A 13,064-nucleotide genomic window follows, 5' to 3' on the forward strand; every position below is an offset into this window, starting at 1 on the left:
AAAAATCCCACCCTAGAAATTATTACAGTATCCATACATGGTAATTTTTAGTGATTTTTATGGGATCAGAAATTCTCAGATGCAGCTGGTAGTTTGTCCATTCTGAGAGAGGTGACACTTCATCTTTCACTAAGATACTTCAGGCTCATTCTCGTACCAAATTCATTTTCATCCCTACTATATGAACCTGTAACAGAGGTTATGCAATTAGGAAGGAAGTGTTTGCAGAAATGATAGGGCAAACCTGATAAATGAAATCTGCTATACCCTCAGTCACACTGATGCTGCTCCAATAAACACAAATATATTTTTGTGTACCCCATTTAAAGAGACAGAGTAAAGTAATTTATAGCCAAAACTGTCTTCCTTGCTTGCATTCCTTTAAGTGTATATAATACTATATATACCAAAAATGCTAAGGGAGCATTACTGACATAGAGTAGAGTGCTAAGAAGGCAGAGCTATGCTTAGTGTCGTAATTATAGCATTACAGTTAACAGGCTCAGGCTGTCTGTGAAGTACCTGGGCCCCTTAGTATGGGGCCTTATGTACAGTCCTTATGTAATTAGGAGCATTTTTAGGGTGAATGTTTATTTTTTAAGAAGGGAGTTTGCTTTCAAGTCAAATGCAGTCAGATTTATATCCCATCTGTTATTATCTAAGTAGAGCCTTGTCTTCTAAAGGACATTTGTCTTATAGAGTGCACAGATTGGACAGCCTTCAATTTAGGAGTGGATGTAAAATACTTTTCCAAGTGTTGCTCTATAATTCCTTCTTTTTTTTTTCCCCCCATGCACACTGTTCAAACTTTGCTTGGAAGACAAAACTGGTCATTTCCTTGTGGCAACTGTTATTCTGTTCTTTTCACTGTAGTTTTTGAATGCTTCAGAAATGTTAATGTATCATTAGCAGTTCTGAGGAGGTGATGTGATAGCTCCACTTTGTAAATCAGGAGAGAGGGCTGGAAGTTGAAGCATAGGTCCAAAAGACTGTGCTAATTTGGGGGACCCAATTTGAGGACCGAATCCGTTGGACTAATGCAGTCTGCATGATCAGAGCATACTTCCATTGATTTCAGTGGCATCAGCGAGTGCTCGGCAGCTCTGCAAACTGTCTCTGGGTTTGAAACTGAGGACCAAAGGAATGAGSGAGTGACTTGGTGACTGCTGAGCCAAGGTTTAGTGAAAAGGGCTTCCCTAGCATCACACAAGAACAGTGGCGCAGAGATTAGGATGGAGTATTTTSTTCAAGCGTGGTGTACGTTTGGTGTAATCCAGAGCCTGTTTCTTCTGACTGTACGATGCCTTTGAGTTACCTGCAACAAACGAAGCAGAGCTCCACTAAGCAGTGGTGTCTCCCTGGCTGCACCTCTCTGCACCTGGCTGCACCTATCTGTTCCTCCCTGGAACAGATACYTTCCGACAAGTTAGAAAACAGATCATTTATTTGTAGAGGACACACAGAGAAAACAATCCAAACTGCCTCAGCTTTGACAGCATGCCCTAAATTTTCACATGAAATAGAATTGTCTATGTTTACAATGAAAACGTGCTCATATCTTATGATGGTCACTAGTGAGAGTATCTGGCTCAAGTCTCCTTCAGCGTAACATCCCATCCCATACACTTCTGCTTGAAATCAGTTCATCTTTACTCAGAGCTGGTCCGGTGTGTCAGCTTGGTTTGCTACACTGGGTAATGTTGCTAACTACTTTAAACTATCCCATTTGCCTGCTTGTGATACAAAATAGACTTCTCCATCTTACAGGCCTATGCACTGTAGCAAGATTCCTGGCAAGCATAAGGGAAAAAGGTGTTAAGGAGAGCTGGCAGCTCCTTAAAGGAAAGATATTAAGTGCAAACTCTTCCAATAAGGAGGAAAGTTGGGGAGCGTGATAGAAGACCAGTGTAGCTAAATTGTGAGCTCTTCATTGACCCTGAAGAGAAGAASGGTTTGCACAGAATGGAAGCAGGTCAGATTTCTAAGGACAAAGATGACAGAATAGCACRTAAGGACAACAAAATCAGAAGTCTCAAGGCACAAAATCAGGTAAAAACATCTGAATGTGTAACAGGTGCTAAAAACTCCTGATTTACGTGAATTATGTGCTGCCTCAGACATTGTGGAGGCCTGGCACTGCCACTGCTGGGCAGGTGGGCAGGAGCCTGGATGCCAAAAGGTTTCCCACGCACAAGTGAGTTGTCTCTCTACAGTCTGGTATCAACACAGAGTTACCAGGTTACTGGTGCTCCACAGTTACTCCCACCATTACCAGGTGGCTGGTCTGGGAGAAATCTCTCTACAACACCTGAAATATTGATGGAAAAATGATTTGGAAAGTAATCAGGAGCAATCTTCTGTCCAAATGGAAGCACGGGCTATTGAGATTTCCACAGATGGCTTCTTTTCAAGTACTTTGCAGTATTTTTGCTAGTGGTTGACCTGCAGAGTGCAATAACTGAATGTATGTAAGATGCTCGGCTGAGAGGGGTGAGAGATGGTCTGAAGGAAAGAGCTAGAATTCAAAGTGATTTTGATCAATCAGCGAAGTAATCATAAAAAGAATGGTTGCAATTCGATAAGGACAAGTCCTATACACCTGTCTTGGGAGTGACCAGCTTCACAGGTAAAGCTCAGGAAATAATTTCATAGGGAGCAGTTATTTAGTCTGAGAGATGCAGTGAACCACAAGCAGGATGGGAGTCAACGTTGTCATGTTGTGGTATGTAGTATTCTGGGACAAATAGAGAGGAACGTAGCCTGCAAGATATGTGAAAAAATCCTTCCTTTACTGGAGTGCCGCCTCAAGTCACAGGGACTATGCCTTGAAAGGCATCTAGAAAGATGTCAGTCAGCAAGAGTACCCAGGAGAGAGCAGTGGGATTGAACAAATGGGCCTGGATAACGTGACCTATGGGCGAATGACCTTGAGCAAATTGGTGTTAATTGGGGTAGACGATTGCAGTATGATCAGTGACTATAATAGTCTTTGATATATATGGGCTACTGCAAAAAGGAAGAGAATAAGCCATTCTCTGTGATAGCACAGAAAATAATGGTCTTAAGTTCCAGCAAGAGAAGGTACTAGCATGRTAAGAGAAGTCCAGCACTGGAATAGTGTACCTGGGAAGATCATTGAATCTCCATTTTTTGAGGCCGTTAAAAACATTTAGGAAAATGTCATCTGGCAATAACATTGCTGTAGTAGACTGCGCTATGGGGATTGACATCTCCTGAAGCCTCTTCCAGACATAGATTCTGATGTTTTCAGACGTGCTTCCTCTTTTGTCTTTTTTTCTCCTTTTACTCCTGGGTGAATATCACTATTTTCTGTAAAGGGATTTCTTAGCCGGTTGAGGGGATTAAAAATTAGCAAATCCCTAGAGATCATTTGGGTACAGAACTTCATGAGCTGAGTCTGAACTGGTGTTCTGGGGCAGTGCTTCAAACTAACGATGTGTCTGACCGACTGCTGAAGCTGTAGGAGTCCCAGGCCAGAAGCTCTTACCTGGGCAAAACTCCACAAGGGTACTCCTTACAAACAGGGTAAGGACTTGGACTTGCTCTCTAATCAACAAATTTTCTGAAGACTTTTAAAATGCATGTAACAGTCTGACRTACCAGCTGTCACCAGAAATTGTGTCCCCCACCAACACCCGCATGCAGTGCGTTGGCACTCGTGTCATGCAGGGAGGGAGTGTTGACAGGTCCTGTTGCTTGTCACCTTAGAGAGGGAGAGAAGAAGCCAGGGTTCAGCAAAGGAGTACTGGCAATCACAGACAACATCAGAAACTGCAGAACCAGGACAGCCCAAGAAAGGAGTTMCTAGACTGACCCAGAAAGGAGTTGCTAGACTGACCCGGGTCTTTTAGAAGAACCAGCCAAAGAAAAAACGCAGGCAGCAAAAGAGAAATTTTCTCCAGCCTCATCCATGTTTAACTTGGTATCCAGGACTGGTTGTAACCCTGCTCGCTGTGGGGCAGCAATGCAATTCCTGGCTGATCTTTCTCAGATGCAGAGTCTAGAGCAGTTCTAATTGCGTTTGTGTCAAAACTGAATCATGTTTTACTTTGACGTAGAAGCCGAACCTGGTTTCGAAGCCGATGCTCGACAGCATCCTTTGTCTTCGCGATGACAGATGGAAGTACGTCCGGAGTCTGCTGACCCCAGCCTTTGGCGACAGCAAGCTGAGAGAGGTAAGGGGTAGTCAGTGTTGCTGTCCTATTTACCRGAGATAATTGTTTTCTTCTGTGTAAGCTTCAATTTTATATAGCTGCACATTAAGGGTAYGTGAAAGACTGCGACTTTGTGCCACTTTGTTTAGATCGTGCTAGCACGTGCAGAAGAGTGCGTCTACCGTGTGGTCCAGGTTGTGGATTAGCGTAACTCAAAATAGCTCACCTGAGGATTTGACCCTGTATCTTTCTCTGTGTAAGTCAGCTTGTCCATAAAGGTACAGCGAACTCAAAAAGAGCCTTCCCCAGCCCCCCACTTTTAGGAGTAAGCTAAAGTACAGGAAAGGTTATTGCTCCCCACTGGAACGTAGCTTTTCATTATTTGCAGAGTCAGCAGCTCTCGTGTTAGCACAGGAACTGCTGTCAGTCTATTTTCATTTCTCCGTCTCCTTCCCCCCCCCCTTTTATTCTTTAATCCTTTCATATAATAAAATAAGTCACTGGAACAGAATGTCATTGCCAGATAAATACCTCTGACTGAAAATAAATGTCTCTGTGCTGACCTGCTGCTAATTTTCTATAAACGTCTCAGCATTTGCTTAGCCATGGGAACGCATTACCCTGTAACAAAGTTCTATTCTCGTGACGCGGTATCTCTTAATTAAATGCGGAATAATGACCAACTGATTAAACTCTTCTTTGGGTTTTTTTTTGGGGGGGGAGAAAAATTCCCTCTGTGCATTTTATTCCAAACAGGCAACATTCCTCGCTGTAGCGCCCGGTCCTGGGTTGTAAAATTTTCCACTGGGCAGACGCCCGTGTTGTTTTGACATGCCGCTGTCGAAATCCACAGTAACATCTAAATGCGTCTGGCTCCTGTAGCTCTATAGACAGCGGTTGCTTAGCAACACCAGCTGTCACCTCCTTATTATGGGAAACTCTAATTGGCCATAAGCCTGGCAAAGATCGCGGATTAATCAGAAGTGACAATATCATTGGTTATGCGCCTGGACATTTACGCTGTCACTGGCTCGGTCGTGAAATCTTATAGACGCCAGGACTTTTAAATATTCAAGCGGTGGCTCGCTAATGGTGCGGGGGGGGGGGAGCAGACTTTTTGCATTTTTCTTAGCTGAAATTAATCTGTCTTTGCTGCGGGTCATCAGCATCGTGCAGCTCGAGGCTTCGGCTTTTTTTTTTTTGCTGTTAAACTAACAAAAGATGAAGCCGCTCGGCCCTCACTTGGTGCAGAGCAGCCTCTGCCGGCACCGGCCAGGCAGGCGAGCCGGAGGCCTTGGGTGGGTTGTGCTCTACGGCAGGGCCGGTGCAGGTTTTGCAGTTTACTTGGTCGGGCGAGAGTCCGCGGTGCTGCCTTTKGCGCTGCTTGGTGGTGGAGCCGCCGGTTAGTGGTAGAAGGTGCCAGGGAGCGCTGGCTTGCGCCCGGGAGCCAGCTTACGTGTGAAAATTGCAACGTTTATTTTTAGCCTGATAATCAGCTTTTCCTCTGCTGCCTGTCCGAAACTCAGTGGTGAGGTTGTTCACAGGCTCTTAGTTTCCAAGAAATGGTTGCTTTTCTCCTCCTTGACTGCAGAAAGAGAGGAGGGGGAAGGTCTTGCTAACAGGCCTGACGTTGYTCCCGTTTCACGTGTCCCCGGACGACGGTCCATCCCGACAGGGAGGAGCGCTCTCTCTTGCTTGCCGAATGCTCGCGAGTAACTTTGGTCTGTTGTGTCGGCGACCTCGCGCCTGTCTGCCTTGTACCGGTGCTTTCCCCTTTCCAGCAGGTGACGATACATCAGTGAACTGTGCCTTTCTGGGAGATCTGTTCTTGGCTCTCTGCAATGAGCCCGTGCAAAATTAAGAACCTCTTCTGAATGGGCATGCTCCTCASCCTTAGCACGTCGTTTTAATCCCTAAGAAATGAGCAGTGCTGGGACTTGAAGTTGGTGCAGTTTAACTCCTCGCTCGCATGCTGTTGCTTGGTTTAGACACCACGTCAGCACTTCTCAAAAGAAGTCAGTGCTCATTAATTACAATCCCACTTTTTAATTCTCCCACATTTCGTACTCTTTCAGAACCTCTGCAGTAGTGTGGAAATGAAGATACTAGGTTCTAGGATTGGCCATACTACAGAGTACTCAGAGTTAAGTAGAGGAGATCGTGTTTATAACAACCTCTTCCTCTCCACCCCAAAGGAATGACAAATAAGTTTCTTGTGGTATGGAATTTGTTATATAAGAACATAGATAAATTTTGTTATATATATTTATAAATACTTGCTAGGCACATTCCTCATTTCTTCTCCTAGGACACTGGTTCCTTTGACAGGGAGATTTGAGCTCAGAAAAAAATATCTCTACCCTCCCTGTTCATCCTGGATATCTACCTTGACTTTGGTTGCCTGTGCAAACTCTCCAGCATCACTGGAGAGGCTGCAAAAGTCCCGAGTGGCTTTGGGAAATTGCCCCTCAGAGCACTCCAAACACAGACATATTTAGCTGAGTGCTTTGAAAGAATTTGAGAAATAATAACCTGCAACAGGGCAGTTAATGTTAACAACTCCTTGTGCTTCTCATAGCAAACACTTCAGATAAAAGCTGCCCAGAGGGCCTCCAAGTCTAGATTCCTAATTCCTAGGGTCTAGATTCCTAATGTCTCCAGTTCAGAAACATTAGACTCCACTACTGGACTAAGAGACAACTTCAAAACTAGCAATAACAAGAAACTTGTCATCTGTTTTTTGGGCTGGTTGCTGGAGGACAAAACACAAAGCAGAGCTAAAGTATTATCCTGGAGTTCGACCTGTAATGCCCTGCTGCAGCCTCTAGCTCCTGTGGCTATGGATAGATTTGTACTTTGCCCTTGTCTCTCCACGGTAGTGGTGTAGTATCACAGAGAAGTTCACTAAACTTGAGAAATTTCACCTCAGTTCGGCAAAAATCTCCAACAGACAGTCACCAAATGAGGAAAAGTTGATCCCAGAACACTTGGAAAGTTATGAGCAATTAACTAAAACTAGGGAGTTACAGCACTGCTGAGGGCCATTGTAGGGATTGCTGCCTGTACACACCAAATTGATTTCCTAACATTTTTTCAAAAATTTTCTAGTATCTTTTGAAGCTTTTGCTGTCTCCTCAGTTTCTTGCATTAGAAGTTGTGCAGTTTTACTGTTGTTTTTATGGAGTTTTGTATGCTGTGTGTACTCCCTTCTCAATTTTCTTTTTCTAATGAGTATGAAAAGGTTCATAGAACAGTTCGCTCTAACCGAAGGAAAGTTTAATTCTGGATAACATTAACCTCAAATACTATAATGGTAAGCACAGTGTAAATCAAAGATTTTTTTTTAAGGCCTAGTGCTGCAGAATGATCATGTGCAATGCAGTGTCGCACATGGTAGCAGATCTGATAATAAGCTCTCAAGTCATGTCTTACTCTTTCTGAAAAGCATTTTTTCTAGTGAGAGCCCTGAATAGGCTCCTGCTGCCATTGCTATAGGACACTAATAATGAGAACAGAAAGCAGGAGAACCAAATTTCACTTACAACTCTGTCACTGGCTGCCTGTGTATGATTTGTTAGAACCTACTTAAATTCACTGTACCTGAACTTCTTTTGTTTGTAATATAGGAATATTACCAATCACCAAAAGTTGGTCCAAGGTATAATTCATGATGAATTCATGAAGTCAAATACTTAGGGATCCTTGAGTAAAAGATGCAGTTCCCAGTATTCCTGTCATACTGTCTACAGCTGTTGTGTAATAAAGCAAGTAAATATGTTAGTGATCTTGCTGTGCTGCTCTCAGTTCCATATTTAGTATTTCTTATTTTGCTTTTCTTCTCTTTGCTATGGTACCTSTGATGATCCTGCAGTTCTGGACCCCTTGTCAGGCTTGATAAATAGCTTTGCTCTCTTTTACAGCTAACACTAGCAGAAAACCTATTGATTTTTATTTATTCTGATGGTGCTGCAATACTCTTGTCATCTCCTATCAGTATGCCCAGAATCCTCTCCTCCATTATCAACCATTAAAACAAAACAGAACACAAAAATTAGAGTGCAGTGTAATGTAGCATTGTCCTAAGTAACTTGTGAAATGGAGTTTGTGTTGAGGCACTTGCTCTTGAGCCAAGGGAGGCACAAAGCTGAACTTGTGAGAACGTCATAGAACAGTGCAAGAAACTGCTCTAGTGTCATCTTGGACTCGTAGATCTTTCAGATCTCACCAGAGCGTGGGAGCTGATGGTGCGACTGTTGAGATTTCCTTGATTTGTTCTTACTCTACTCTCGAACACTGCTCAGAGGCATTTTGGAAAGTTCTTTAGAAATTGCTATTGTTATTTAGCAAAGTAACATGCTAACCTGAGACAAGGCAAATCACTAACTTAAAAGCAGATGTGTGAAATGTGCATGTCCTTGAGCCACAAGCCAGCATCTGCCTGAGTTGCTYACTGTGCCAGTGAATAGTGAGGGGAAGGAAACAGGTCCTCTCACGAACAACTTTTTGCTCTCTTGCTCTACTGTTTTCCTGCTTTCAATCAAGGACTTRAAATTTGGTAGAGAAGTGGTTCTTATGCTGGGGACATGTCTTTTTTTCCCTTSTTATACTTCCTTTCTCTTTATTTTATCCCATTTGTGGGACAAGGTGTTTCTTCTGCACAAGATCTCTCGGTATTGTGCAATAACASTAAAGTCTCCAGAGTGTCTGTCTACAGTGAACATGATCCAGCTGGAATCTAAGTAGGACTTTACCTGCAGGTGTGGAGCTGGGCAAAAAGGTTATATCTCTCATGCTTTTGGTGCCCCATGCTTTCAGAAGCATAAAGGAAAAGAAAAAGGTGCTGTCTTCAAACACAGCAGGAGAGAAGAGAGGGTGCAAATGGGGAATATACTGTGACAAGCAGGCAGGTAGCAACGGGAATTGGGGTGTAACTGGGAGAGACGGCTGGGACTAGGAAGCCTGTGGGGCAGAGGGACAGGAGATGTGCGAGGTGTGAGAAATGTTGTTGAGTACTTTCTCCTTGTCTAACCTTTTTAAAGAAGAAAGGGAGTATTTCCTTAAGCAGCAAGACAGGAGTTGAAGGCGGTTCAATCCAATTTAACCTCTGTTCACCTCTCCTTGTCACAGTAAAGGAGAGATCATCTCTTCCAGTCTCAAAAGTCTCTATACTGGGGAGAGAGAATGAGTAGGAGGATATGTCCATGGAATAAAAGATGGGGGACACCAGCGTGCAGACCAGCCTGCACAGGATCTCTTGATGTTCCCATTGACACGAGCATCATTTTAGCTAACATCCTTCTTGTCTCTGATCTCATGTCTGTAGAGTAGTCAGGTTATAGGAAAGAAGGACAAGGAAGAAATTGGACAACTTCAGTTAGGAAATAGGGAGAGATTATATTAAAAGAGAAGCTTAGGGAAAGTGATTATTTTTTTTTTTTTTAATTAGTGCTGAGGCAGGAGCTATATCTCCTTGAATACCTCAGCTGGGCATTGAGAACTACTTTGAATGTGACCTTTTGTGAATCTCTACTTTATAGTTTGAGTGCTAATTATAAAGCAAATAATAGTAAATACTGAGGACTATCTAGCTAGAAGAACATGACTCTGATGCCTTTGAACAGTGCAAACATCCCCATGCACTGTGCATACGCAGAATCAGAAACTAATTGTTGTTATGTGCCAAATAGCATATTGGCAGGATTTATGCAGCAAAGCCCCTGGCATCAAGAAAACCCTAACCCCAAATGCTCCTGTTTGGCAGAAGGAAGTTTGGACTCTGGGCTACTCTTGCTATTAGATAACTGGCAGATCAAATATTTACAAGGACCATATTGTTTAGATTTTTCTTCGCTCTGTTACTCTTAGCCAATCTGAATGCAGAGCAGCTGGGGTTTGTTTACCCACCAAGAACTGCATCTCGGGCAGGTTGGGCAGCTTGTATGTTCTGCCTGGCAAATARCAATGTATAGGAAGTTAGTTATAGCCAAGGCAGTGCAGATCAATGTGTCTATTACTGTGACGGTTTTCAAAGTTTAGTGTAGTTCCCTTCCCCCAACACTACTTTATTTTTCTTAACAGCTGAACAAAGAGTTTGAAGTGTTACAGGAGTCAAGAATGTTTCAGTCTGTACTCTTTGTAGTTAGCAATCTTGGAGTAATTTATTTTCCCTAGGGGGAAAAGATAGGGGGGAGGAAAGCCGAGGATGCCTAAGTAGATATTCCCTATAGTTTTCATATGCAAATATTTGTCTCATTGATATGGCTCTGTCCTATAATGCTAGCAATAAATCAAATCCATGTGCCTCCCTCCCCATTTTCCTGGTTAGGTTTGCTAATAAAAATATCTTATGACTAGAAATGAACCGCAACAGCATTCTGAAAGACTGGAATGTGGAAAGTTCAGAGGTGCTGTGAGATGAGCTGGCCAACCTACATGCCCCTGCTATCTCTGCCAGCTGTTGGAAAGCAATAGCAACCGGCTGGGGTGGTTGCAGGTCTGGTGATGTGATGAAGAATAAAAGAGAAAGTAGAGCAATAAAAGTAAAATCTAAAGTGATCACCATCTGTTTAGAAAACATCATATCTGTTAAAATATGGATTTTCATTTTGTTTTCCTTGACTGGTTCAGTTCATTGGAGGGACTGGACCCAGAGATAACAAAGCATTTCACCCTGGTTCAATCTGTTGAGCAGGAATGTGTTAATTTTGTTGAACCATTTGAGAAGAAGCTCCCTGCAGGGGACCTTCTTTAGAAAGCCAGAAATGGAAGAAAACTGCTGCATACCATGGTGTGCACCTCCCATACACATACCAGCTACTTTTACAGAATATTAATCCAACTTCAGAACTGTCTTGTGAAACTCCTGCAGCAAAGCCCAAATCATTCCAGCTTTGAACTGAAGTAGGGCCACCCTGCTCTGTCCCATATAGGTATGGCTCCTCTCGAGCAGTGAGACACATTCTTGACTCAGGCTCCTGCCTTTGGACAGTGTGTTGGCCGCTCCTCTGGTGCCCTTTTGACTGTGCATCGTCTTGCCCATGTGCCATGGCAGCATGCCTGTGCAAAGTGTTATGCCAGCTTCACGGGGCAGAAGTGCCAAACAAAATGGATTTGGCTGGGCAGCCTGCGTAGCTCTCCTGGTGTGCTGAGAGGATGCAGTGAGCGTTCGTTTTTGGTAACAAGACTGTCGAAGTAGTACCATGAGTCTGTTGGTTCTTCTCGCATTTGTGGGTGACTGTATGCTGAAGGAGATTGTTCAGGAAGGAGAGGTAGGCTTCTGTGCATCTGTCTGCTGATGCTCAGCATAACTGTTGAGGAAAGACTGTGATATCAAACTGTAGGTTATATGGATATCTCAGCAGTCTATGGAGAAAGAGCCCTAACAAAGAGTGCCACTAGGGTGGTACCTGCCTTAGTGCTATGCCATAGCTCAAAGCAGCAGTCAGCCCGTCCTCTGCCTTCCGCCAGAAGATGCAGTCAAGGCAAGTGTCTGATGCTCTGTCATATGGAAAGAGGAAAGAGCTACAGAGAGAGACTTTAATGAGGTCTTGATTGTCACCTAAGCCTTGGTTTGTGTCTCTGAAGTGTAGATCATTTCACTGTTAGCCACAGCCAAGCCATGGGTAAGCCTACTTGACCATCATGTGTCAGTGACTGGAAAGAATCATCAGCTGAATAAATTCACATGAATCATAGAATCAGTAAGGTTAGAAGGGACCTCTGGAGATCATCTAGTCCAACCTCCCCGCTCAGCAGGGTCACCTAGAGCATGTTAGACAGGGTTGCATCCAGAATGTCCACTTAACGGCAATTGCCACTCTAGGCAACTCTTTCCTCRGGTAGGAATAGCACTATTCCCTGAGCATGCTGTAGTGATATACGTGATGCTTTTCTAATGTATGTCTCAAATCCCTCAAATTGAGGGGCAGCAAGATAGCAATACTGGGCCTCTGATGCTAATACCTTTACAATATTTTGAGACCACAGATAATATTTTTACCCATACCCTGAGGGTGTATAGTTTAAATGTAATGTGGATCCTGATAAGTCATCTACTGGAATAGGGAATGATTAAAAGGAGAGGGAGATGTCTTTGCTTGGTAGATTTCCTTGAGTGTAGCCGCAAGCACRCAAGAACCAAAGGAGAGCTAAGCACCTGGGTGTCTCACATTTAGTCTGTGCAGTAGCCTACTAGCATCCCTGTAATGAGACACAAGACCTAAGCTGTTTGAACTTGTTTGTTTTTAGCAGATAGGTCCAACCTTTCATCTTACCTGCGTGAAGTTGTCTGACTGCACCTACAGAGGATCCTGATAGCTCTGTCCCATATACTATAGAGAACTAATTTAAAAGAATTGATTTTTAACATTTTAACAATACAATGTGTGTTTCTTTCTAGATGATACCACTAATAAACCAGGCCTGTGATGTCCTGCTGAGTAACTTGAAAGTCTATGCAGATTCTGGCAAAGCTTTTGATATCCAGAGGTACGTTTAACATACCAGAAATTAGTGGCAGATTAAAAAAAAGYCAATAGCAGCAGTTATTCTAAATATATGCTTACTTTATAAAAGGAGTTTTTCTCTCCCTTTCTTTTATAAGTGGAGATCAGAGTCTAGTAGAGGATATATCTGATAGATGCCTTTTCTTCCTGGGGGTAGCCACTGCATACTTGAAAAGTAATTTTGGGAAAGCATCTAATATATTTTGAGCTGTTGTTTAATGAAGTATTAACAGCTGGAAGCAGAAAGGAAAGCAGCATCAGTCCATGTCCAGTCTGCTCTTTACATTCTGCCAATAATGTACAAATATAGAAATTGATCTGGTATCAAGTCCCTCTAGTCCATCACCCTCTTGCTTTTTATATGAGGTTTTTTGAGCACTTAATC

At 43.1% G+C, this 13,064-nt stretch overlaps 1 protein-coding gene across 1 annotated transcript in view; it reads left to right on the forward strand.

The window, feature by feature from the left end:
- The window catches only part of TBXAS1 (thromboxane A synthase 1), a 227,206-nt gene that overhangs the window by 123,669 nt on the left and 90,473 nt on the right, over positions 1-13,064 (forward strand). The window contains exons 5-6 of the mRNA XM_085322558.1: positions 4,080-4,196; positions 12,574-12,662. Coding sequence (XP_085178684.1) covers positions 4,080-4,196; positions 12,574-12,662 — 206 coding nt within the window. The remainder of the gene's footprint in view (positions 1-4,079; positions 4,197-12,573; positions 12,663-13,064) is intronic.

Source organism: Rhea americana, unplaced genomic scaffold (genome assembly GCF_003343005.1).
Source record: "Rhea americana isolate MKP2758 unplaced genomic scaffold, rheAme1 scaffold_79, whole genome shotgun sequence".
Classification (NCBI taxonomy): Eukaryota; Metazoa; Chordata; class Aves; order Rheiformes; family Rheidae; genus Rhea; species Rhea americana.